We start from the raw sequence: 27,622 nt of genomic DNA, 5'->3' as shown, positions 1-27,622 counted from the left end.
ACCAATTGATTGAACTACGCACAACCTGTGATATTTCAATTATATAGAAAATAAATGCGAAAAAGAAATAACATAGACAACAGAAGTTTTGTTAACGAGGAAACCGCAAATGCAGAAAACCCCCGGGACCTAGTCCTGATTCGAACACCACACTGTATTAAGACGCTACAGACTCTAGCCTACTACAAGTTAACTTCGCATTGTAATGTAGTTGAGCCCTAACCAATCTCACATTGATTAAGGTACAGTCACATGACTTACGCCTCTGCATCCCAGAAGGAATCTACGCACTTGAATCCCTTAGCTGATCTCACCCACAACTAAGAGTTTCTACGACCCAAAGTCGAAGACTTGATAAGCAAATTTGTCTCCCACAAAAAAGTCTATTTTAATAGATAAATCTGTCTCCCACAGAAATACTTACGAAGTTTGTTCTGTCTTTTGATAAATCAAGGTGAATAGGAACCAATTGATAATTCGGTCTTCTATTCCCGAAAAACAGCCTAGAAACATCAATCACCTCACAATAACTTAACTATATGGTAGTAGCACAAGTTATTGTGGAATCACAAAGAATGAGACAAAGAGATTTCTGATTACTTTTTATATCTTACCCATTGGAGATGAATCTCGAGCAAATCTTAGAGAAGATAGTTCTCAATAGATAGAACAAGTAAGATCATAACACGCAACTACAGAGAAAATAATTTGGTCCGGCTTCAGAATCCTAATGAAGTCTTTAAGTTGTTAACCTATGATGGTTTTAGGAAAAACCTAGGCTAAAGGAGGATCGACTCTAGTCGCAACTAGTTTCACACAAGAGGTGTGGGTATTAGGTTTCCCAGTTGCTAGAGTTCTCCCTCATATAGTCTTCAAATCAAGGTTTGATAACTTTGGAACAAAGCAATCAATATTCACCGTTAGATGAAACCTGATTTAAGATTCAAGCTAATATCTTTCCACTGTTAGATGGTCTTAGCTTGTTACACACAAATGAAATATACCTTCATTTATATATGGGTAACCGTACCTAAACGTGTATATTGAGTTGGCTTAATAACAGTCAACTGAAGTTAACCATATGAACACTTTTGTATTGACCATGTTCATCTTAACACTTCTAGATCAATTGATAATCACAGGAATATAAATGTATTACTCATAGAGTTTTTCAATTTTTTATATTCTCATAGAAGTATACAAGACACAATTGTAGCAAAACCGGATTGATTCAAAAGAATCAGTTCATGAACATTTTAGCCACGGTTTGCAAAAATTTCATTCCTTAATATATAAATGTATTTGTTCATGAGTATGAAGGCATACTTAACCGATTTATAACTTGAACCACTTAAGTTTGCAAACGGGTACGCAAATTTAAGTTTCGGACATTGGTCACAAGCCGACAGTTTCCAAACGGGTACGCAAACTTTAGCTACCGTTTGCGAACGGGTACACAAACTTGGTTCCCAGACTTCAACATTTAAATCAGTTTGCGAACGGGTATACAAACTTAAGTACCCTGACTTAAACAGTTGAATAAGTTTGCAAACGGGTATGCAAACTTAACTTCCAGTCCTGAATTCCAACAAAACAGTTCGCACACTTAGTACACAAATCGTAATGTATCCAGACATGGGTTTTAGATCTTAACTTTCATTTCAATCATTGAAACATTATTAGAAGACAACAATAGCTGTCGCACACAAAGTATTAGCTTATGAGCAATTTTCAAGTGATCGAATGATCAATACGAAACATTCCGAGTCTATATCAAATGACAGTCTCACACAAATCATGTAAGATGTTACCAGGTGATTTTCACATGATCATCTTTTGACTTTTTCCTAGAATAATGATGAATGTAGTTAAAGCAAAAAGCTTTCCAACACATATTTCGAGAAATATATAAGCGAGTTAAACTCAGCTCAAAATATCAAATGTGTAGAATGTAAAGTCTATATAGCCATACGACTTTTTTTTCAATAGAAGATTGAATAGAATAGACTTTTGAGTGATACATGAGTTCAAGTCTCCACATACCTTTTGTTAACGAAGTTCCACAAGCTCCCCTTAGTAGTTCTTCATCTTCAATCAATGAACGTCGTGACGTATAAAGCTCAATACATTCTATCCAAATCCGAGACATAGCTATAAGTAGACTAAATCAAGACTTATAGTTTTGACAACTAAACTTGACAAACAAGCTTGAGATAGCAACGCTTATGAGTTCGGCCGAGAAGTGCTCTAACAATCTCCCCCTTTGTCAGTTTTAGCGACAAAACTATCAATACATATGAATTACAAAATAAATAAACTTTGTAGCTTCTCATCTAAATGCTCGATTTCCTTGGTTTTTCAACATTCCTTGAATTATTCGTCACTCCAAGTACTTCAGTGATTCTGAACGTGTTCAACTCAGCATCATAGTTGTTGAAGATCCTTAGCTATAACAATAATTTCACAAGATTGTTTCCTTATTGTTATACAATGTCATAGTATTATTACACAACTATCAAAGTTCAATTGTATCACAAATTTGACAATAATACTATGGTGATATGTATCACTCCCCTTTAGTCAATAATTCATATCACAATGAAAACCACTCCCCCTTACATAATGATTCGTAAACCATGAGAATTCTCTTCATCACCATCCTTTGAAGACGAATGAGCATCATCAGCGCCTTCTTTATCTATGATAATCTCCTCCTGGATATGTCAACAACAATCATTATTACTTCATTCAAGAAATATCATAACTGGTTATGTAAAGGAGAAATTACATCGATTTATTCACTGTATTCACGATTTGCTTGCCCAGGAGCAAGTTGAAGACCATCAATGCTCGACGGAGCAAAATTCTGAAGCAAATTAACAAATATTTTTTTTGTGATCCTAATTACACGGATAAGAAAAAGTCATGATGGAAGAATCATTGACAACTCACCAAAGAAACAACTGGGGACTGTGCACTATTTGGTAACATCCTGTAATTCTTACTTTTGGGTTCTCCACCAAGGGGACTTTTTTTCATTTCCGTGAAGTCTACATTAATCCAAGGTATCACTACACGACCATCCTGTGGTAAAGTTAATGAAGCAATTAAGATGGAATTATCATGTTTCTATAAAATTCATAATAAGAATACTTAATTGTGAACATCCTGGAAGTACTTTTCATTTATCACCATTGGAGGGATACTTCAATCTTGGTTGATCAGAAATCATCTCAACAGAAGGAGGTTCTTGTACCATAGGTTGAACATGTAAAAGATCAAGTTGCTGATTCCAGAAATTTATATAACTTGAGGTTGCGTAGGCGACTCGGTCAGAACAAGGGAACAGATATTTGCGTCCATTCAGATGTGTGTAATCCAAGGAAATTTTAAGTTGGTTGACTGATAGCTTTCTTTTCCGAACATCTGTAACACACTGATCAAGACCCATTTGTCGAGCCGCTCTATCGATATTATATTCCTCCACCAGAAACATTCCTTGTATTAATGATACTAAATAACCAGGAGTTGTATGAAGGATCTCTCACCATCATTCAGGTATGTACCGGATTCCAAAGTGACATTTTCTTCAGCAGCATTGTGATACGTAAGAAGGAACCGACACCCATGAAAGAAAATTAAACTCATACTCGTTGTCCAAAACACTGGTGAGGCGTGTCTTGAGTCGAGGTTGTTTTGTAGACCAACGCATCATCCTGGAATTATCTTTTTCAGTAAAAGCATGATGAGCATCAACATTTGGTCCTTGCTAGACGCTACGAGGAATCGGTGCATAATTCTTGAAGCGCTCCCACAGTAAGGCTTGGAGAAACATTGTATTAACGTATGTTTCAATTTTCATAAAGCCATTGGAAATACTGGAATCTATAACCAAGGAGTCTAAATTGGAGAATAATGAAGCCAAGAACAGGCTACCGATGGGAAGTTTCTCACCTTGAGCCAACTTAATGGCAAAAGAAACAAAAATGGCTTCAACAAGTTTCCACTATCTTCAAGTACATCTCTAGACAACCACAAGCACAAGAAAGCATTAATGGTTAATGTACCATCGACAGGTCTTTCAGGAGCCCTATCTCATGGCCACCAGTACCTCAACCATTGAGCATAACAAAATTTGCCAGATAATTTGTTAATGTCATATATCGTGGTTGTCAAGACATCAAACATTGCAATCTCCTTTGCCGAAAGTCCTTCAGGAAAATTACCCGTAATTTGAAGATGCAATAAATAACTACATCCTCCAAAGTGATGGTAAATTCTCCCCATCTGCATATGAAAGCGTGGGTAGTAATACACCAGTGAGCGATCAAATGATAGATAAACAAATCTCCAGCTACTTGAATAGCTGGTGTCACCTGTGCACGATCTAGCATGGTTCGTACACGATCATAACCCAACATATGCCTCGCCCATCCAGAAAAGTCTGTTAAAGGTTTTCGAGAAAGCTTGAATTCTATATGCGAAGCAGAGTAATGTCCTCCTTGTAGACAAAACCGATTATCGCTCGAGGAGATACCAATTTTCTCTGAGTAATATCCATGGGATCTATAAGAAGGCGAAATGAAGAACCTGAGAGACGTTTTTCATGTCTATATTAAACCACAAAGAAATCATCATTAGTGTTTGGAATATTCTTTATTCCAGGTGCTTCTTCTTCATCATCAATGGAAGTCCCATCTACAGAGATACCATTTCTTGAAGTTGTATCTGCGGAGGTATCATCTTTGGAGGTGCCATCATGAGAATCAATCATCCTTCCGAAGTTTCTGTGACATCCATACAACATTTCTACTTCAGTATATCACTCTTATGCAAATTTCATCAAGTGGAATTAAAGCACAACAAAATAATAAGAATGCTCACATCAGCGTCTACAAAAATGGTAACAAATCAATCCTTACATGTTTACAATTTCACTAGCTATAGTGATTATAAACTAAGAATTTCGAAAATTTGCTCGATCCTTCAAATCTGCAAAAACGAGAAAATTTCATTATTCCAAATCATAACTTGATTTTTCATAAAATTGTGAGCAAGTCACATAATTTCACTGTGTGAGCAAGTCACATAATTTCCACCGTGTGAGCAATTTACATAATCTTCACCGTGTGAAAATTCACTGATTTTATACTACATGAGCATCTACTATTAAATCACAAAGTTTATGAAAACATTATTTCATCATAAATAATTGTTTACCTTTAACAATTGCTCAATATCGAAATATGGTTTTACAAAAAAAAAAATTAATCATGAATAACTCACGTATTATTATTATTAAAAAAAATTGACGTGAGCGACTAAATCACGTAAACATTATTAAAAAAAACGGACGTGAGTGAATAACTCACGCAAATAAAAAAAAATCCGCTCGAAAGAGCATTTGTCTATAAAACGAGGGTCTTCTCTATCTTATGCAAATCCACATATTCAAAATAAAAGTTTGTTTTCATGAAAGCTCATTGGAAAAATTTCCTTCTCTGCAATTAAGACCATGGCTATTCAAAATATATGTATCTCTTTCATATTAGGGATTATTGTTCGTTTCTTAAACTAACGGACGGACATACGCCCGTTTCCTAAAACAATTTTTTATAAAATTTACACATGCATTTGCATATATAGGATTTTGTATTATGAAAAACTCATGAACTTTCGAAATAATTTTTTTTTTCTTACCTGAACTGGCCGGAGTTGGCCGGAACTTCGTCGGACGGTGATGGCCGGTTCCGACGAATTTTTTTCACTTTCTACTGCTTGAACGTGAAAGAGATGAAGGAGAAGGGAGGCTTGGTCGGTCACAAGAAATAAACTCTTTTTTTAGGGCTTCTTCCCTTTTATAACAATTTTATTTCCAAAAACCTAATCAAACAAGGATTTCCATTTTGGTCCCGGGCTCGTAAACGCTAAACCGACTAAAAATGGGCGTCCGATCGTCCGAATCAGCGGTGCTTCATCTCTTTGTGCTCACGGGATGACACTCTATCATACCACCAGATTCCTTATCTAGGCATTTGCTTGTACATGATATCATTGGAGCAAATTGGGGATTCTGGAAATGCCTTTTACGACTAAGTTCAACTACTTATCTCATCTACTGGAAAATCACCATCTAGTGCTTACTGCGGAACATGACCGTCCCTCACTAAGCATGGGAATTAATGTTGATGGTGGATTTTCGATAAAGGCTAAAATCGTAAAATCACGATATTGTATGTTTCTGTCCCGGCTTCAAGAATGTATGTGAAACTCATATTTTATGATCTATGAACCATTTCACGGTCTCTGACTGAGCGAACATCCTCTCAGAGCTATGATGAATATGCTCCTCGAAAAGCCTCTCAGCTGAGCGTTCGACACTTTGCACATTTCATACTCACCTCTACGTGGAATCAAAATGATTGGACGGCTCCTAGACATATTGCATGCTAGTATAGAGCGCTAACGTCTTCAAGATGTCACACTGTTTGTTGTTCCCTGACTATGTATAGAGAACGTGTATAGAATCTCTTAACGATTGGATGGCTCCTAGACATATTGCATGCTAGTATAGAACGTTAACGTCTTCAGGACGTCACACTGTTTGTTGTTCCCCAACTATACGCCCCAATATTCAGTACGAGTATGATGCATCCATTATATCATACCTCCATTCTCAAATAAACTCGCTCCTAGACTTGTCGCATGCTAGTGTGGAGCAATTTATAGATTAATTCTAGCGTGTCATTCATCAATTAAATTCCTAGAAAATAATCTATTTATCATTACTCCATTTTGTGGTTGATTCTCAGCTGGATTCCATGTATTAGTAATAGATAATCATTCTATCTCATTACTCTTTTTTGTGGCTGATTCTCAGCTGAAGTCCATGGATTAGTAATAGATACTCAATTTATTGTTATTACTCCGTTTCATGGCTGATTCTCAGCTGAATTCCATGAATTAGTATTAAATATTCACTGATCGGGCAGGGCCACCACCTAGTAAGACCCGAGAAAATGGTGTGAGTGTACTTAGCAATAATGCACGAGCGAGCACCCGAGTGCACGAACGATCATTCAAAAAATATGGACAAACGAGGAAACCTATGCAAAATATGGAAGAAAAATAATATTAATAAAATAATAAAGTGGGGCCCAGGGGGGCCGGCCTACCGGTCAGCCGGTCCCATGCCTCTTCCTTTTATTTTACCTTATTTTATTATTTTTCCTAATCTCGGGAAAACTCCTTCATTTGAGCAAACTCCCTCGTTTGAGCAAAACTCTCAGTTTCTCCATATTTCCTTCACATGATGAAAAATAATTAAGAAATAGGGAAAGGTGTCACGGGACCGAGCCTACTAGCCGGCCGGACATGCCCTACCCGTGGACGGTCCCACTCCTTATGATCTCTTATTTTATTATTATTATTTCCTCTATCTCATGAAAATCCTCCGCTTGAGCAAAAACCCTGGGTTTTTCATATTTTCTCAAATAATGATCAAATGGTCAAAAACCAAAAAGTCAAATGGTCACATGACCGACTAGGCTCCTCACTAAATATTAAAATATTATTATTTTAATATTGTTAAAATATTGATCGCACGAGCAAAGTTCTACTTGCTCATTCGAGCAAAATCGAGAGTTTCAGACAAGATCAAACTCTTCTGAAAATCCAAAATATAGCTCGAAAGCGCGTCAGAAAATATCAAAATTCTCAGAATTGAGACACGGAAAATATGGTGGCACGGGGATGCCACCTTGACCGACCAAGGTCGGCTCTTAGGCTTGTTAAGAGCCGGTCCCGCATACTTTAACAATTTTGACCTAATGCTCATATTGGGTTCAAACTCTTTCCAACCAACATGGAACTTGTTCAATCGACCACCAGCTAGTCCCACGATCACCATGGGATGGTTTCATACCCCTTGGTCGGTCCCTCATCTCTCCATAATTAGGTTTTATTTCCTAACGCTCGGACGCGCACAATATTTTAATAAATGATTAAACCAACATTTAATCATATCCATTCATCGACTGGTCTACAAAGGACTTTGGTGCATGCTCACTCGATCACCTTGGCGTTACATGGTCGGCCATCATCCCATGTACCCGGTCCCTCCCTCACCGAGTGATTGACTTTCAATAAATCATCAGTTGATCAACAACCGATCAAAAGTAGGGTTTTGAACTTAATGCTCTGCAAACCATAATTCTGAACAAGTTTGAACACTAATAATTTTATATTGATCAAACAATCAACATCTTGATTAATTATATAATATTTGGTCCAACTACCAATATTTTAATAAATATTTTATTTGGTCATGCTACCAATAATTGTTCAAACAAGCAATATTCGCTCAGACGAGCAATATTTGTTCAGAATATCAATGTTGATTCAACTATCAATATTTAATAGTCCATCAAATAGGAAATATTTGCTCAGACGGGACTAGTAATATTACTCAACTATCAATGATTAATAATTCATTAACCGAGCAATATTCGCTAAGACGAGCAATATTTGCTCAAATTATCAATATTCATTATGTTGATTCAGCTATCAACATTCGAGAATTATCCATATGTCCGAGGAGACATGTTTAGTCCATGAATCATAGAGCATTCGTCAATCATGCTCGATTCAACAAAACTTACACTCATTGTCTAATCAAGTCAACAACTGACTAATTAAATACATGTCTGCCTTGTAGACTCCACAATCATGAGACATCAATCATGTCACATGGGGGGATTTTAATTAGGGTTTTGGTCTGGCGGCCTATGGCACGTGTGTTCATCCACGATGAGAACTGTGAGTAAGTCTTGCAAACGGTTGAGGAAGTTAGCAAAGTAGTGGGTGGACAATCAACCAAGTCTCTGCACGACCTGGAAATGGTTTAACCACGATTTCCCACTTTCTCACTCTTTCACTCAAGCAACCGTCACACTTACTGGAGATCAATGTGTCTACCTTCTGGAAATATAAATAAGTCTATGAATTCACGATTAAAGGACAATCTAACAATCTCAGATATATAGGAATTACCACAAGAATTCTCATTTGAACAAACACTTTCAAGTTGAGCAGAATTCAAACTTATTCGAACCCACCAGTTCATTTGTAGAAACCTACAACACATTCATAATCCTTGATCACCATTGATGTCACACACTTCTCAGCTTCCCTCCTACAGATCGACCCTTTTCCCTCTTTGTGACCGAATTGACTCTGGAATGGCCATTGTCTTGGTTTAAACCGGAATCCTACATATTGATCTCTCGAACTCAAAGCACTCCCGCGCAGTACATCTGCGCGGTTGAGGAGTCCCAGTCCGCACGGTCGTCTCTTCACTTTCCTAAAAAAAAGAGGAAATCGATTTTCCCATCAACATGAGTATTCTTTTTTGTATTCACCGTTGATATACAGTGGCCCACACATTTACAAAGCCGTGCACATCAATGCCGCCATCTATGATGATGATCCATCCAACGACCAAGATATAGCAAACAAAAATTCTTGATGTACCAAAGGTCACATAAATTAGCCAGCCCCGTAGCTTTTAACTAGTTTGTTTCTTTATGTGTGCTCGGAAAAACCCTATTTATAACCGAAGTAGGTTGTTGGTAAGACCATCGGTGGTATCATTAACAAATCAAACCCTAAATTGAAATCCAGTTTTGTTCAATTGTCTTTTTTCATAATTTCTTCATAATTTCTTCATAATTGTAAAAGTATGAGACCATTCTTGATGAAAGGCCATGAACGGCCTTTGACGTTTCTTAAGTACAACAGACAAGGTGATCTTCTCTTTTCATGTGCCAAAGATCATACACCCACTGTGTGGTTTGCGGATAACGGTGAGCGATTGGGTACCTACAATGGACACAAAGGAGCCGTCTGGTGTTGTGATGTTTCAAGTAAGTTGTGATTTCCCAATCATCTATTACTTTTTTGTTGTTTGGAATAATGGTGAAGGTATTTGCATGTTGATGTGCATCTGACATATTCGCAGAAATTACTTATGCTCAGCCTTTGGTTTGTGTTAGAAGGTTTTCTTCGAAGCTTTTATAACTGATTGAGTGCAATTTTCCTGTAAATCCTAGCATATTTCAGTGCTGAGGGTTATTCTGGATAATCTGTTTGAAAGATTTGTTTGAGTTGAAGTCCGAGATGCACATCCTCTAAGCAATTCTTAGGCACAGCGTCATAGTCTCACTTCAGGGCACAGTTTAGTAGCTAAGAACGCACAATGTCGAACTGTTTTAAACTTTATATTGAACTTTGAGATGTTAGGTAACTGAAATCTGTTTGGCTAAGTTTTTAGCATAAAGCTAACCCAGCACTTTGATGTGAGCCCCAAAACCATTACCCTCCTTGTTGGTTTTTGGGGAAGATCATTCTTTCTGCAAATATTTACCTTGTGATTGGAATTGGATTTTATATTGGACCACAGGATAAAAGATGGCAGATATACGAAGATTGAAGAGCTTGCTAATTGATTTTTGCTTCAATATTTTGTGGAGTTAAATTTTGACTATTCAAGTGCTAATATATCTCAATATCATTCAGGGGATTCCAGGCGTCTGATTACAGGAAGTGCGGATCGGTCAGCAAAGCTCTGGGATGTTAAATCTGGAACTCTGCTCTTTACCTTTGAATTTGATTCTCCAGCTAGATCTGTAGATTTTGCAATTGGAGATAAGCTTGCTGTGATCACCACGGACCCATTCATGGAACAGACTTCAGCGATTCATGTGAAAACTATTTCGAATGATCCCAATGAACGTGCGTATGTGTTCACTTTTTATTTAGTATTTTTTTTGTTATTGTTTATTCTTCCTATATCTTCTTCTGAAAGCTGTTGCTTTCTTCAATTAATTGATGAGTCGGCTTTTATTTGTTTTTCTATCGACTTTATGCACTTGTGTATTAACATTGCAACTTCAACTAGTATTAGTATTGCTTGATATATTTTCGAGTCTAAGTTATGGTTCATCTGTTTAAGGAACACTATTTTAAATCTAATTGAGTTGAGTATTATTCTTGGTTTCGCATGAAAAGAGAATCTGTACGTGTTAACTATCACTTGTTAACCAGAATTCTAAACTGGCTAAATAAATTGTAGAATCTAACTTTGGTCAGGGTAGCACTTCAATTAAAGGTAAAGTTAAGAACATAGAAAATTGACTGTATTACTGTTTTGAAATAAGAAAACAGCAGTACAAGGTTCTTATTGGAAAAAGAAGGAAAAAGAAGCATAGAATTCATACAGCTATGTTAGCTAATTGTGGCTTGTGTCTTCCATGTATCTGTTTGCCTGGAATGAACTCGTAGATATATAACTTGAAAACTGATGTATCATTTTGTAGAGACCGCTGAGTCTGCGCTTAAAATCACTGGACCCCGAGGAAGAATCAACAGAGCGGTCTGGGGACCCTTGAACAGGACTATAATAAGTGCTGGAGAAGATGCGATAATTCGTATCTGGGATTCTGAGGTATGTACCCCTACAGAGGAAATTCAATGTGCTAAAGTGTAGCTAGACAATCTTTATAATTTCTTGTGATGTGCCGGCACAGTGAAAAATATTTTTTGGAACACCCATTTTCTTACAGTGAAGTCCTTGTGTACTCTCTGTAAAAGATCGGTAGATACCTCAACTTTAACATTACTCTATCGACTTGCAGACAGGGAAAATGCTGAATGAATCAAGCAAGGAAACTGGTCATTCAAAAACAATTACTTCATTGTCAATGTCTGAAGATGGCTCACACTTTTTAACTGGTTCTTCGGACAAATCTGCTAAGGTATACACTTCATGAAAACATTCTTTTTCTGCCATTTCTCTATTTATATTTGACCCATTTCTTCTTCATTCTTCTATTTTTATACTTTGGCCTTCTTTTCTTGTTGATAACCAGTTTTTTTCATTTTTGTTTTAGCTTTGGGACTCCAGGACATTGACAAATTTAAAGACATATGTAACTGGAAGTCCAATCAATGCTGTTGCTATATCTCCACTTCTTGAACATGTACGTGCTTATGTAACTTGAACTGCGGAGCACATTGATGCCTATTAGGCTAGTATACTTTATACCATGTTTCCTGAAACTTTATTTTTTTATTTCGTTTGGTTTGCTAGGTTATGTGCTGAAACACGAGTCATCCTTTGTTTGTAAAGAAATTGTTCTTTGTGACCTTGAAACTGTGCAACCATATTGGTGTTCTGTTTCTGCATCTTTCAGCTATCAGTATTTTTGCTGAATAAAAGCTAGCATGTATTCTTGCATTCCATAGTACTTCAATAGGCAGACATGATGGGTCATAATATAGGGTGTCATCTCCAGGTTTTTCTAATATTGAGGATTTTTATCTTAATTTCTACCTTTTAAAGATGCTCGTTCATATTTTTCATATTGTTCAGGGACTAATCTTATTTGTGCGCTTAATATATAGGTGGTGATTGGAGGTGGTCAGGCCGCAGGTGAAGTCACCACTACCCATCATCGTGCTGGGAATTTCGAGGCTAAATTCTTCCACAAGGTGAGGCATTTTGTTACATGACCTAGTGCATGCAGATCATGTTTTTTCCCGGCTACTCTCTGTTACTGATAAAAGTTCATGGGTTTTCTTTGAAAATAGGTTCTTCAAGAAGAAATAGGTGGTGTAAAAGGACATTTTGGTCCAATGAATGCGTTGGCAATCAACCCTGATGGAAGAAGGTATATATCATTTTATTCTCTAATCTTTTTTAATATCATTCGAAACTGTCAATTTATACATCTAGTGCAGATTTTTTCAGAACTAACAGTATCAGAACCATAGGAGGATTTCTCATTCTTCTCCATGTAGTTCTTACGTTGTTTTTCTTTCTGTTTTGTACAGTTTCTCAAGTGGAGGAGAAGATGGTTATATTAGGTTGCACCATTTTGACAAAGATTACTTCAATATCAAGATGTAGTTCGCCGTCTGTTCTGTTGATCCAGATCATCTTGATTTGGTCATGGGAGTATTTGTCCCTCATTTTAACCTTTAGAGTTTTTGCTTTTAGCGTTTTTGTTGTGATGCCTAAAATTTTGTGAAACACATACCAAGATATTTGGGAAAATAGTAGTGTCACATTTATGAGCTAGTAATGGATGCCATGCTTGCATTTAATGGAATCCATACATCTCTTTTAAGTCTCTTTAAACTCTCTTCTAAATGTGGCCTAGTCTAAGCCGCTATCAACCTAAGTTGTCTCAACTCAGAATTTCACAAAATGTTGTACCACGCCTTAACTTATGACTTTATTTTTGATCGGTTTCAACTTATGACTCTTATCACAAAATAATAGCAGCACACATCTAAGGCTTTCAGTACGCAGAGATTTGGATATGAGAACGATGCTCTAGACCTAAAAGGGCAAATGATAATTATCACTCTCTATCAAAGGGGAGACTGTAGTTTGTGTCATGATGAGAAAGAGTAAGGTTCCTTCCTAAGGTGAGAAACTTTGGAGTTTAGACGAATGTTATGTAGTCGGACTGTAAAAAATATGCAGAAGATTCCCCTTTGCTAATAGGGGTCAGTGCCCAGTAAACTGGTACAGTGGTTTGGTACCCATTAGCAGCTATGGTCTCGTGATGCTAAAAAGACGTTTTTGACTCATCCAACCACAAAAGTATCGATATCAATATAAAAAGATAAATAAAATCAATATCAATACTTACATTTATGACTCATGAGTAGTGTGCACCGTGGTAGCTCATGTTTGTTCATGGTCTACCAAAGTTTCATGCCACATCATATATCCTTCCCCTTCACGGAAAAAATAAGTACTCCATGAAAGAGAAGTGGGTAAAGAAATAACGTCTAAAACTCTGATAACGTGTTTGGATATTAAAATTAGAAGTGATTTTGTTTTTTCCAGAAATAAAAGTCAATAACAGAAATCAGAAACAAGAAAAGTTCATCCGATTGTTGTCGTGTATTTGCTTAGACCTATTGTCATTCACTTCTCGAGACTCGAAACCGTTTTTCAAATCCTTACTTATTCTTTTTTTCTTGGTTCCTTTTATTTTATTTTTTTCCTTTGCCTTCAATGGTCTCTTAGAGCAACTGCAGTGGTGCGAATATAACCAAAGATTAAAGACAAAAAAAAAACGATCAAATTTGAGTTTAGTCTGGTGTGTGACGTTACGGGTAGAAGATTAAATTTGGTCGAGCGTGCACTATACGTTCGCCTGGTGTGGGGCGTAAACTATACGTACGCCCGACGAGATTCCAAAAAAAATAAAAATAAATAAACAACAAAAAAATGGGGCAGAGGTATAAAGCCCGCCCCATATATAAAGTGAATTGAAAAAAAAAAGTTGGGCGGAGGTATAAACCCCGCCCCACCCAAAAAAAACAACAAATGGGGCGGAGGTATAAAACACGCCTGGTGTGGGACGGGGACTTTATGCACGCCTGGTGTGGGGCGTTAACTATACACCCGCCTGGTGGTGGGGTGTTAACTATACGTTCGCTCGACTATATTTGGTTTTGGTCTTGGTCTTAGACCAAATATAATCTGGAATTTGGTCTTTGGTCCGAATTTTAATCGATAGTCTTTCCGCTGTGTCTCGTTTCGCCCACTGTGGTTGCTCTTAGTAAAGAAAACACAACATCAAAATCTAAATCACTCAAGACTCGACCATTCCAACCCCACAAAAACTTTTCTTGCATGTTTTGTTGTACCCATCACAGCCTCGTAACATCTAAATATATTCATCTATTTATTTCATGCACTTCTTTTTCTTGTCTTTGTTTTTTGAATCTGGGTTTTCTCTCTGCAACAAATACAGATTCATTGACAAAATTATGGAGTGGTAAGTCTTAAAAGGTTCAAATCTGATTTTTTTCATCTTCTCAGAGATTTTTAATGGGACCCATTAGAGGGCAAAAGAGGAAAAGGAAAGTAGTAGAGAAGAAGGTCGATAGAAGTGGTAGTGGTGGTGGTGTTGGTTCTTCAACTTCACCAGAGAAAGATGAACAACCTAAAGATTGGTGGGATGAGTTTTCTAAAAGGATTACTGGTATGGGTTTTTCATTTTATGTTGTTATTTTACCATTTGCTGTATGTATTCATGTTTTGGTTGATGTATTTTGAATGTTGTTCTTGGTTGTTGTGTTTTAGGTATTCTATTTCTGCTCTAAAGTGATTTCATATAAACATAGTTATACTGAGTAACCAGACTAGAGTCTATTAAGGTTGTATACAGAATGTATCTTGGTAATAAAATGGATATATAGGCACAATTTGTTATTGTGGTTGATGTTCATGGTTATTTGTTGAACATTCGTGTTATAGTAACTGTGATTATTAAAGTCTGCGGGCATCCAACTCAAAACAAGTGGAGTAGCTCCACACTTATATGGACCGCTGTATGGTTGCCCTGCCTTCTTGGGTCTTACTGGGTCTCACGTCTCATACAGGGCTTGGATGTGATACGGGAATCCAACTCACAACCAATTTACAATGAGTGGAGAGGCCCTAATAGATTATAAACCGCAGGATCTTAAATATCCCAACCATGTGGGACTAATATAATCTCAACAGTGACTTTGTGTCTATCGGTTTATGAAAAAAGAAGCCATGGTGGCTTTAGGACTTCGCTCAGATTGTTCTTGCCAGGAGGTTTGCATAGGGGTGAGACGTTAGTGATTATACAGTATTTGGTTGTAAGCAATGATTCATTTTGACATCCCGCATTCCCTTGGGGTGTTCGGCTTTACAGCTTGAGATCTCTGTATCACTTTTGAGTTGGGAAAAAAATACCACATTTTAGGTGTAACTTGTGTTTGTGTTGCAAGTGTATCACTAAGAAACAACCGTTTTAGGTCAACTTTCATGTTATCTCATAGCTCGATGAATGTCTGAGTATTTCCTGACCAAACATTTGGAGGAGTAGAGGTTGAATGACCTACATTATATCCGCTGATCCTTTGCTCAATTTTCCACTATTTTGCGTGAGGGTCCAATTTCAAAACCTAATGCAATCTAGTTTCTGTCCACTGATATCTGCCACCGGCTCGAAGACCTATCTAGATGGTAAATTGAGATTTTTTTTTAGTTACTTCAAAAACCGATAGGTTCCACTCATCTGACATACAACTGCATAGATGTTTCTTCAAAATATATGGAACACCTTGATTATAGAAATTGCCCATTATCTAAGTGATATCCTGGAAGCCTAATCCTAATATTAATTTGCAAAGAATCAAATTAAAGTTTGTGCCAAGAAAAGAGGTCTACTTAGTTGGTAATTGATTTAACAATTCTAGTAGTGCAGTATATATCACCTCAAGTTTGAGGCGTCACGTTTACCAGAATAGAGATAGTGTTGTGGATTGTATTAATTTAATAGTCTCTTCAGGCGAGTACAATTTGTTTTGAGGAGTTTGATTAGTTGAAGAGTGCTCAGCAGTCTAACTTCCAGTATCCATGAAATCTCAAGGGAACAAAGCATCTAAGAATTGTGTATCCTTGTAGAACCTCACTGAACGGTTAGCAAGTTATGTTCAGTGACTAATAATTTCTTCATTTCTTGAGACAAATATGTCTTCTTATTACAGAGCTGATATCAAATAGCATGACACTAATTACTTGGGGTTCTCTGAATAGAGAAAAATATATATTGAAGGCTCAGACAGTTCATACTGAGACTGGTTACTAACATTTACCCCCCTTTTGCAGGGCCTTCATCTCGATCGAAGAGTTCGAAAAAGTTTGAATCTGTTTTCAAGATCTCAAGAAAAACCTTCAACTACGTTTGCTCACTTGTGAAGGAGGATACGATAAAATTGTCACCATTCTCAGCTACAAATGGCAAGTCTTTGGGTTTAAACGACCAAGTAGCAGTCGCTCTAAGAAGGTTAGGCTCAGGTGAGTCATTAGTAATTATAGGTGAGACATTTGGGATAAACCAATCTAGTGTTTCACAAATAACCTGTCGTTTTATTGAGTCTATGGAAAAAAGAGGACTCCTTTACCTAATGTGGCCCTCTACAGAAGCAGAAATGACAAAGGTAAAATCCAAGTTTGAGAAAATGCGAGGCCTTCCCAATTGTTGTGGTGCAATTGATACTACCCATATTGCGATGTGTTTGCCTACAGTGGATAGCTCAAACGATGTTTGGTATGATAGCGAAAACAATCACAGCATGATTCTGCAAGCAATTGTTGACCCACAAATGAGGTTTAGAGACATAGTCACTGGATGGCCAGGAAGTGTAAACGAATCGTCAGCTCTCTGAAGTTCAGGCTTCTTCAATCTTTGTGAGAAAGGGAATAGACTAAGTGGGAATAAAATACAGCTTTGCAAAGGTTCAGAATTGAGAGAATATATAATCGGGGACGTGGGTTTTCCTCTATTACCCTGGATTGTCACACCTTATCCAGGTAAACATCTGTCAGAGTCTAAGTCGGAATTCAACAAGCGGCATTTTGCAACCAGAATGGTCGCACAGAGAGCGCTAGCAAGGCTAAAGGAAATGTGGGGGATCCTTCGAGGTACAATGTGGAGGGATACAAATAGGTTGCCGAGAATTATTCTTGTTTGTTGCTTGCTTCATAACATTGTGATCGATATGGAAGATGAAGTACAAGGTGAAATTCCTTTAACTCACCACCATGATCCATGTTACAAGCAACAGATATGTGATTCTGTCGACAAGAAAGCCTCCATGTTGAGAGATAAACTCTCTCTCCATCTATCCGGAAATTTGCCACCTTAAATACTGAAACAAATTTGTTTCGACTCATGCCCATGTATGTCATTTCATTTGTGGTCTTTTTTGTTATGCACGAGGAGTTCAAACTCAATTGTTAGGTTAAAAATTTCACTGTTTTTCTTAGCAGTAATGTCAAATAGTTTAATTCTAATTTCAATTGCGCCATTACAACACAGTAACAGAAGGTTGGAAAAGGAACATATTTCATTGATAATTGTTCATAACCATTTACATCAAACAGATCCCAGATTTGATAATAAGAACTACATACGAACATCAATTAAAAAGTACAGATATATCTATGATTAGATAAAACAGTAGCTTGATTACGAGATCAGGCATTGAAATTACATATATTGTAGAATGGATCCAGTAAGTTACTTGCTGGTAAACTTAGTAACAGCTTTGGTACCTTCAGAAACAGCATGTTTAGCTAATTCACTAGGGAGCACTAGACGAACAGAAGTCTGAATCTCACGGGAAGTAACAGTAGGTTTTTTATTGTATCTGTTGGAAACTGCACAAAAGATCAAAACGAACCACAAACAGCTGAGTCGCGGACTAGGTCGCTATCGTTAAGGTGTTTCGCGACTCTTCCTCTTGATTGTGCTAGCAGTCAAAAAATTTGTCGAAAACCCTATGGGATAAAAAAGCTGATATTCTCTTGATCGATTTCTCTGCACCTTGAGAAATCGAACCAACTATTACTCTTTCTAACACTTGCTCAGAATCACACGAAAAACAAATCATATTCCATTTTCATAAAACCAGCCTTATAAAGGATTAAGAGAATCAATTAGGTTTTAATAGAAATAAATTCTGATTAATTACCCAAAATTAATTTTCCCTAACAGTCAGAAAACGGGCAGAATATAATACCAAAATTAATGAAAATTAACTAGAGAATAATTTCCTTAAAACGTTTTTAAAAACGAAAAGTCAAATTTGCAAAAACTTATTTTTGAAATCACTAGACCTCCCAAGAGTCCAAGACCCCCAAGGCCCCTCTCTCCCGAACTTTTGATAAATAATATAGATATATAATATACGAACGATTTTTTGGGGATCAGCCTTTTTTTGAGGGGACCATTGTTTTATAAGGCCATCTATCCTATACTTATAAGGGATGTCCTAAAGTGTAGACATTACTAATTTGCCCCCTAATCCTAATTGAGATTATAACTAAACTAATAACTACCAAAATATAAAAAAACCTAATCTAATCTATTAACAAAAACCAAAATCAGACTACCCTACCACCGCACAAAGATAAAAAAAGTCTTCTTCTTCTTCTTCCTTTCAACATCGTCTTTATCGATTAATCGTCGATTCATAAAATTTTCATCGTCGATTAATCAATCTACTATAAGAATGGTTCTTCGAAAGAAAACCAAAAGACTCCCAGGAACAGGTCCCCCATTAGAACATCTATCAAATCAGCCAAGTGATTTTGAGATTCATAAAGAAGTGGAACACCCAAGTGAATCCATAATCCAGTATAATAGACGCAGTAAGAAGCCTGATTCTTCCATGAGACCGATTCGCAGGTATTTCCTGAGAAACCCATTTCTTTTAATTTGATTTTCATCGATTCAATTGATTAGAAATCATCAAAATAGGGTTCAAATTGAAGTTACAGTGTTTAGTTCGGTTAGAGCGTCTTTTATTGTTGCCCTAGTTTCTTAACCGAACTCCATGAAACGAAGAACACGAAGAACAGTTCGGTTTTATAGGATTGAAAACTAGGTTACCGAACTCGTGAGTTCGGGTTGTTTCGCAAAAAAATTGTTGAACTGTCATGTAATCGAACTATAGCCATATTACCAAAATAGGAAAAAAATCCATGTAACCGAACTGTTTGATTTTTCCCAAAATTTCTAGTACCCACATTACCGAACTCTAGCACCTTTGTTCGGTTGTTTCGCATAAATGTTTAAAACTGCCATGTAACCGAACTGTACCCTTATTACAAAAAAAAAATTGGCCATGTAACCGAACTGTTCTTTTTTTCCCTATATGTTTAGTACCCATATAACCGAACTTGTTCCAATATGTTCGGTTTGTTCGCAAAAAACTTTGACAAACCGAACTCTTGGCTATTTACATACATATGTGGAGTTCGGTTTTCTCGAAAAATAATTGAGTAACCGAACTCTACCCTGGAACACGATTTTTTTTTCTTGAGTTGGTTTTTTTTTTCGTGAATTATTCCTTATTTCTTTTGTTTTTTTGTTTAGTGGCAAAGGTAAGAAATCTAATCAACCATTACCGGAAGATTTGAGAAATCCCACGCCTAGAGGCCCAAAACACTTAGGTGCCGATAAGCGTGGAACCAAAAATGCTAAGTATGGAGGTGGGTCATTACTGGGTGTTGTCATCCAAGATGGTGTCAATAGAGATAATGTTGACAACGTAATCCAACAAGTTAATGAAGAGATCGTGGAAGAGATGAGCAATCAAGAACATAATCAAGGTGGAGAAGATGAACTAGCTCAAGGAGGAGGAAATGAGGGTGGCAATGATAAGGGTGAAAAAGATGAGGAAGGCGGAGACAAGGATGGAGATAAGGATGATGATGAATCAGAGGAGGGCTCAAATGAAGAGGAAGAAGAAGAGGAACAAGCAGACATAGTGGTAAAGAGACCTAGAAAGACGCCTAAAAAGCCTTGTGCTACATATTCGTACATTCCTCATAAGGATTTGTGTTTGCCGCCAAAGAATCCAACATATGGTACTCCAAGAGATGGCGGGGAGGTATTGATGGGCTACAAAAACTCATGGATGCCAAGATCTTTGCAACAAAGGTATGGTTCAATCTTAACCATCAATATTTAGATTTGTCGGTCATTTTATTATATTTTGACATATATTGTTCTTTCCCAATATATATTAGTATATAAGTTATGATGTTGTTTTTTTAGGATCATAAAACTGCTGTTCTTGTTTTGAAACGTCAAAAGAACAAGGTATGGAATATAGAAAATGAGTGTGATGAGGTCCTCCTGGCGGTATTTGATTGTGTATTATGGAACGGGATACAACATGCGCACCAAAAATTTGATGTTGTCACTGTTACTGCATTTGCCGAGAGGGCTTATCCAGAAACATATACCTTTCATCTACCTTTTGGTGAGATGGCAATAACTCCGGATGATTGTTTTAGAATCACACCCCTACCAATTACAGGAACAAGTGTTCGAGATGACTACGATCCCTCGATGAGTTATGAAGTTGTTGAAAAACTAGTCGAAAGGTGTCTAGGATGGAGCGATAAAAAGGCACAATGTGAGTTTAGGCGAGCTAACAAAGAGCCTAAGGAAGGTGATGAGTGTAATGAGTTTGAGGAAGACCGCATGTACAAGAAGAAATTGAAAAAGATCAAGCTCAAAACCTTGTTTGATGATTTTTCAGGGACGAAAGATTTGGTTTCTCAAGGAAAGTTGGCGATGATAGAGGAGAAGACTAAGTACCATGTGACTGCTTATTTTTTATATCAACTTGGAACCATCTTCTACCCTGACACTTCAGGCCACGTGGTAAATGCTCATTACCTCCAGCTATTGGACCCCTTGGATGAGGTGAACAACTACTCTTGGGGAATCGCGGTTCTTTCATTCGTTCAAGTGGAACTCAGAAAAGCTTCGAGGCTTAGGAGTCTATATTTTGGAGGCTTATACACCCTTGTTCAGGTACCCCGTTAAATTATCGTTTGTGTGTTTGAATATATAAGTGAATGAATGTGTATTGTTACTAATCATATTGCGAATGTATTATTTTTTGCCTCTTCTCATAGGCTTGGGTGTACGGACACTTCCCTAAACTGCAATTCTCGCACTCCTTGGCCTTATGGGAAGCCTACAGCTGGTAAATATGAATTTTTGAACTCACAGGAAAAGAATAAGGAAAAAAGGTGTTGGAGTTGAGGGAGACATTGGATAAGTTAACAGTGCAAGATGTGGTTTTCCATCCTTACAGCATTGCATCAGATGAAGACGATGAGGATGTTGATGTTATTGATTTCTCACCTGTTGCGGGTTATAATGGACCGTTGTTTCATCCTAGGGGTTGTACAATGTATAATCCTCGAAGAGTACTTAGACAACTTTCTTGTGTCCAAAGTGTCCCACAAGTGGAAAACTTCAAGGTAAAGAAGGACGGAACTAAGAACAGCGATAAGAATTTCATCCCCAAATACGATCCTGCTCTATCAGTGGACCACTGGAAGAACTTTGGGGATTATCTTGTTCCAGTCGAAGAGTTACAAGATTCGTTTGATGAGCCAAATGCCGCTGACGATGGATATATGGAATGGTATGAACATTTTTCTCATCCTCGTGTAATAAAAAGTGTCCAACAAGCCCGTGCTGATAAAGCAAAAGCGACGACAATGGAGAAAGAGGTTCAGAAGATTATGAAGCCTACCCCTATGTGTGGTGATGAGGCCTTGATCTTGTGGAATTCGGCGGTAAGATATTTACTCTTATTTTTGTTTTTCAAAATGTTATAAAGTATTGAAAAATAATAGTGACTTATGTTTTTGATGAGAAAAGGTGAAGGCAAGTGCTAAATTGTTGAAGAAATTGATGGCAAAAATCCGGAGTGGAGAGCCGATGGACACTCGAGAACAAACAGACCTCTACAACCAAATAACTAATGTTTTTAATCCCGACCTTGTCGATACAAGCCAGGTTGATCCAAGCCAGACCATGTCGTTGAAAAGGAGTTACCAACAATGGGAAGGTTCAAGTCGGATGGTTCAACAACAAAGCAGTGGAGATGACACTCCTAGTGACGAAGGACGACCTAAATCTCCTAAACGAAAGAGTAGAAAAGTTTCTCGTAGTAGTCGTGGTAAATGAGTGATTGCAACAATTAGTAGTTTGTTTTCTTATGTTTGGAAGACTTTTTTTATTGCGGATTTGGTAGTTTGTTTCCTTATGTTTGGAAGACTTTTGTTTTGTGGATTTGGTAGTTTGTTTTCTTATGTTTGCTTCCAACATTTAGTTATATGGATTACTAAATGAATTTCATAATTTGGTCTTATGTTGTTGTTGTTACAGTCATGCTTAAATTAAAATTTTGGATTCAACACAAGTAGTTCGGTTTGATCGCAAATTTACAGTGTAACCGAACTCAGCGTTCGGTTATATCGCAAATGTGCAGTGTAACCGAACTCAAGGGTTGAACAAAAAAGAAAACATGCCAAAACATCCAGAGTCAGGTTCGTTTAACAAGGAAAAAACGGCATGTCACCGAACTGAACAGTTCGGTGACCTACAAAAAAAATACGGTGTAACCGAACTCAGCGTTCGGTTTTATCGCAAATGTGCAGTGTAACCGAACTCATGGGTCGAACAAAAACGAAAACATGCCAAAACATCCAGATGCAGGTTCGGTTAACTAGGAAAAAATGTCAGCTCACCGAACTTCTAAGTTCGGTGACTGCAAAAAATACGTTGTAACCGAACTTTAATGTTCCAAAAAACTGACACTGTTCGGTTACCTGCAGAATTTTACCAGGTATCCGAACTCAAGCTTTGAGACAAATATGAAGATCATTTCCGCATCCTTAGAGACTTTTTCATAATGCGGTTTGGGTATTAAGTTCTTAGTAATTTCATTTTGGCAACGTCATGTATTTTCATTTCCTAACTTATGTCATGAACTAGTTCTATATTGTGTTGTAATCTCATTTCCTAACCGAACTTCTATAAAATGCATTGGGAAAACAACAAAATATGAGCTAATAACACAAAAATAAGACCAAATACCAAAACACACAATCTTTCATTCATATGATGATATTCAAAAGCATACATATATTCTAGCCAAAGGTACATCTAATCATCCCCAAGGGAAACTGCATGTCCATGTATAACTTTGTTCAATTCCTCCAAAGCTTTCCACATCTCCATGTTATGTTCATACATAATGCACCAACCCAACATCGGGTCGGGGTTAAATCCATTCCAATAATAGACAATTGTTTTCTAACCGGAGGCCTAAAAAATGGTTGTTGTTAACCAACGCAATCACCACTCTCCTGCGTCTAAGTTGCTCGACACATATGGTTGTTTTGGGAGTGTAAGTGAAACTAGCACCTTTTGAGAAATAGTGAACCACACAATTGAATGCATGGGGTGAGACTTGAACCAAAATCTATAGTGTGGGAGCCCAAAATAATACCAACACACTATCTCTCTAAGTTTGGTATAATATTACAAAATTATGTTTTTAAATATACATACCCCAACAGTATCTAGCTAATTTTGAAGATTCATTAGCTAATTTCTCAAAGATATCATTAATAAAGTTGTTCATAATACCCATAGCTTTACTTGAAATACCAATATCAGGATGAACTTGTTTCAAAACTTTGAAGATGTAGATCTTGTATGTCTCAACTGATTTCTTCATCTTCTTCTTTCTTTTACCATGTCCAGCTCCACTTTCCTTTGTTGGTAGTTTCTTCTCTGCTCTAGGCTTCTTTTCTGCTACTGATTGTCAGGATTTTCTTAGGGAATCACTGACAACCGCGGAATAACGGATCTTGAGATATTATGATGAATAATAAGTAAACCAAGCACAAGCAACTATAATAATACAAGAAAGATAAATCAACTCACAAGACACAAGATTTATAGTGGTTCGACCAATACATACAACCTGTATATATTGTCTACGTCCACTTTGAGCCGCACCAACTCAAATCCACTATGAAGAAAAAACGATTACAACGTCGTGTGAATCCCAGCAAACCCTTGGTTACACCGCAACAATTACCCGAGACGATAACCTTGTCTTTTGTTTCTCACCAATATGCTCTCACAACGAAACCCTAGCTTTAGCCCTAAAAGCTATACAAGAAATCTCTCACCGATCTCTTAATCGTTTTCTACACAATGTACATCTACAAGGCCTAATTACCTATTTATATAGGTTACAAACTTGTCCACCAAGAATTCTAACTAGTTTAGGAAACCCCTTCCCTAAATAACCACGGCTAAATTTAGGAAATAATTAATTAGTCTTCAATTAACTAACAATCTCCCACTTTGAAGACTCATTTATTGTCTTCAAGTCTCATTTTCTTCAACTTTGGATTTGACAGTGCTAAAACATCTTCACGTCAGTGCGGCTCCCCTCCCAGATCCTCATTCTGAGAGACCAACTAAAGCCTTGCATAGCTTTAGCTTGTCTGATGTAACTCCCTTGGTAAACATGTCCGCCGGATTCTTCGAACCAAGAATCTTCTCGAGCTTCAACTCTCCTTCTTCTAAGAGATCTCGAATGAAATGATAACGAATATCTATATGCTTTGTACTAGCATGATAGGCTGAGTTCTTGGCTAAATGTATAGAGCTTTGACTGTCGCTAAAAAAAATACTATCTCGTTGTTCCTTTCCCAACTCATCTAACAAACTTCGTAACCAAATCATCTCCTTGCTTGCTTCTGTTACTTCTACGTACTACGCTTCCGTAGTAGACAATGTTACCAACTTCTGTAACCGTGAGTTCCAAATCACTGCAGATGACCCCATAGTATAAACATAACCGGTCGTACTTCGCCCTTTATCCACATCACCTGCGAACTCTGCATCCACATAACCCCTCAAGATATAACCACCTTTTCCATAACACAATGGTACGTTTGTGTTACCTAAAAAATACCTGAGAATCCACTTCACATCTTCCCAATGTTTTTTTCCTGGGTTGCTTGCATATATACTCACTACTCTCACTGCATGTGCAATATCCGGTCTCGCGCACACCATAGCATATATTAGACTCCCAATAGCTGAAGAATATGGTATGTTAGACATGTACTCCTTTTCTTCATCTGTCTTCGCACACTGCATACTTGAACGACGAATTTGACTCCCAAGTGGAGAACTAAGTGGTTTAGCATTCTCCATATTGAACCTTTTCAACACTCGTTCAATATATTCAGCATGACTAAGCATAAGTACACCCTTAGCTCTATCTCTTATGATTATCATACTAAGAATCTGCTTTGCTTCACCAAGATCTTTCATAGAAAACTCACTTGCTAATTGTTTCTTCAAATTCTCAAATTCTTGTAGAGATGTTCCGGCAACCAACATATCATCCACATACAGTAATAATATGATGTAGTCAGAACCGCACTTTTTGAAGTAACAACAATGATCTGCATTACACTGTGAGTAACCACCTCTATGCATGAAGTTATCAAACTTCTTGTACCACTGTCTCGGGGCTTGTTTTAAAACATACAAACTCTTCTTCAGCTTGCACACATCTCTTCCTTTCCTTTTACTATGAATCCTTCTGGCTGCTTCATATAAATTTCTTCATATAGGTCACCATGAAGAAAATCTGTCTTTACATCCAACTGTTCAAGGTAGAGATCTTCAGAAGCCACTAGACTTAACACTACTCTGACAGTAGTCATCTTTACAACTGGAGAAAATATCTCGTTGTAGTCAACACCAGGTTTCTGCTGACTAACCTCGCCTTGTAGCGAATTTCTCCATTTGCTTCAGATTTCATCCGATAAATCCACTTATTATGCAACGCCTTCTTACCTCTTGGTAATTTTACTAACACCCAAGTGACATTCTCCCCAAGTGAATTCATCTCATCTTCTGTAGCAAGTTTCGACTTGCCTGAATCATCAGCCGCTAGTGCTTCTTTAAAATCTTCAGGTTCACCTCCATCCGTAAGAAATAGATAATTCAGAGCATACCTTGGGTTTGGTTTTGGAGTTCTTGATGATCTTCGTACTTCTTGTGGAACTATAGGTGTAACTCCCACTACAGCAGAAGCCTCTTTACCTTGTACTTCTCTGCCATCAGCAACACCGTGCCTTTCTTATACCACACTTTTTCCAGAAACATCATCAATATCGATATACAACTCCTTATCGACGTTGCTTGATCTGACATCTTGAACTTGTGTTTTGTTCCTGTCCTTGTATAACTCATTCTCATTAAAAGTGACGTCTCTATTTATAATAACTTTGTGACCCTCATATTCCGGAAGTTTATACCCAAAAGCGTCATTTACGTAACCAAGAAATATACACTTCTTTGCTTGAGCACCTATCTTATACTTCTCACTGGGACTAGGATGAACAAAACCAACACAACCAACAACTTTCAAGTATGAAAGATTTAACTTTTTGCCAGTCCAAACCTCCTCTGGTATCTTCATATCTAATGGACTACTAGGTGTCCTGTTAATTAGATAAGCAGCCGTATCTGAAACCTCATGCACCTAGCACGTGCATTCAACGTCCAATTCATATATTCTGCTACTTCATTCTCCTGTGGCGTCCTTGGAATTGTCCTCTCCAAACGAATTCAATTCGTAGCACATAACTGTAAGAATTATGTTTTGTCATACTCACCACCGTTGTCTGACCATAGACACTTCAACTTCAGACCAATTTCTGTTTCAACCAAATATTTCCACTTCTTAAAAACTTCATACACCTCGAACTTATTCTTCATGAAGTAAAGCCACACCTTCCTTGAGTGATCATCAATAAAGCTGATATAATATTGAAACCCGTTGTGATATGCAACATCAATTGGTCCCCATACATCCGTGTGAACCAAATAAAGTTTTGCACCTCTCAAATCTCTTCCTCCTCTGCTGAAACTAACTCGTTTTTACTTTCCAAGAACACAGTCTTCACAAAAACTCATATCAACAGACTTCACCTTTGGTAGATATCCTCCCGAACATATAATCTTCATTTTCTTCTCACTCATATGCCCTAATCTTCTATGCCATAAGTTAGTGTCTTCACCACTACTATCCACTTCTAAAGTAGTTCCATCTGAAGTCCATTATAGACTACCGACTCTAACTC

General features: G+C 37.3%; 2 protein-coding genes and 1 pseudogene across 2 annotated transcripts; 2 read left to right on the top strand and 1 right to left on the bottom strand.

The window, feature by feature from the left end:
* Positions 1-9,581: 9,581 nt before the first annotated feature.
* LOC113357988 (eukaryotic translation initiation factor 3 subunit I-like) lies at positions 9,582-13,202 on the top strand. Its single transcript, XM_026601486.1, has 8 exons — positions 9,582-9,923; positions 10,576-10,791; positions 11,376-11,503; positions 11,694-11,813; positions 11,949-12,038; positions 12,463-12,549; positions 12,649-12,728; positions 12,892-13,202. The coding sequence occupies exons 1-8, from the start codon at positions 9,740-9,742 to the stop codon at positions 12,965-12,967; spliced, it is 981 nt and encodes a 326-aa protein (XP_026457271.1). The 5' UTR covers positions 9,582-9,739; the 3' UTR covers positions 12,968-13,202.
* A 1,709-nt stretch (positions 13,203-14,911) lies between these two features.
* LOC113357987 lies at positions 14,912-17,766 on the top strand (annotated as a pseudogene).
* Positions 17,767-18,140: 374 nt separating this feature from the next.
* LOC113360332 (histone H2B.5-like) lies at positions 18,141-25,679 on the bottom strand. The gene is made up of 4 exons (XM_026603851.1): positions 25,435-25,679; positions 25,224-25,288; positions 24,012-24,260; positions 18,141-18,280 (listed from the first exon to the last, which is right to left on the bottom strand). Exons 1-4 carry the CDS (start codon positions 25,677-25,679, stop codon positions 18,141-18,143), a joined length of 699 nt encoding a protein of 232 aa, XP_026459636.1.
* Between the last annotated feature and the right edge of the window lie 1,943 nt (positions 25,680-27,622).

This window comes from Papaver somniferum, chromosome 3, assembly GCF_003573695.1.
Source record: "Papaver somniferum cultivar HN1 chromosome 3, ASM357369v1, whole genome shotgun sequence".
NCBI classification, from domain to species: Eukaryota; Viridiplantae; Streptophyta; class Magnoliopsida; order Ranunculales; family Papaveraceae; genus Papaver; species Papaver somniferum.
This window is presented reverse-complemented; position numbering and strand designations above follow the sequence as displayed.

Bases quoted from the DNA above. Each gene is read 5' to 3' on its own strand.
- LOC113357988 (XM_026601486.1), top strand. From the start codon at position 9,740: ATGAGACCATTCTTGATGAAAGGCCATGAACGGCCTTTGACGTTTCTT. The intron at 12,039-12,462 runs GTACGTGCTTAT...CTTAATATATAG, and splicing joins TATCTCCACTTCTTGAACAT to GTGGTGATTGGAGGTGGTCA. The intron at 12,550-12,648 runs GTGAGGCATTTT...CTTTGAAAATAG, and splicing joins AGGCTAAATTCTTCCACAAG to GTTCTTCAAGAAGAAATAGG.
- LOC113360332 (XM_026603851.1), bottom strand. From the start codon at position 25,679: ATGGAGAATGCTAAACCACTTAGTTCTCCACTTGGGAGTCAAATTCGT. The intron at 24,261-25,223 runs GTAACAGAAGCA...CCTGACAATCAG, and splicing joins CGGAAGCGTAGTACGTAGAA to TAGCAGAAAAGAAGCCTAGA. The intron at 18,281-24,011 runs GTATGTATATTT...TCTTTTGTGCAG, and splicing joins ATTAGCTAGATACTGTTGGG to TTTCCAACAGATACAATAAA.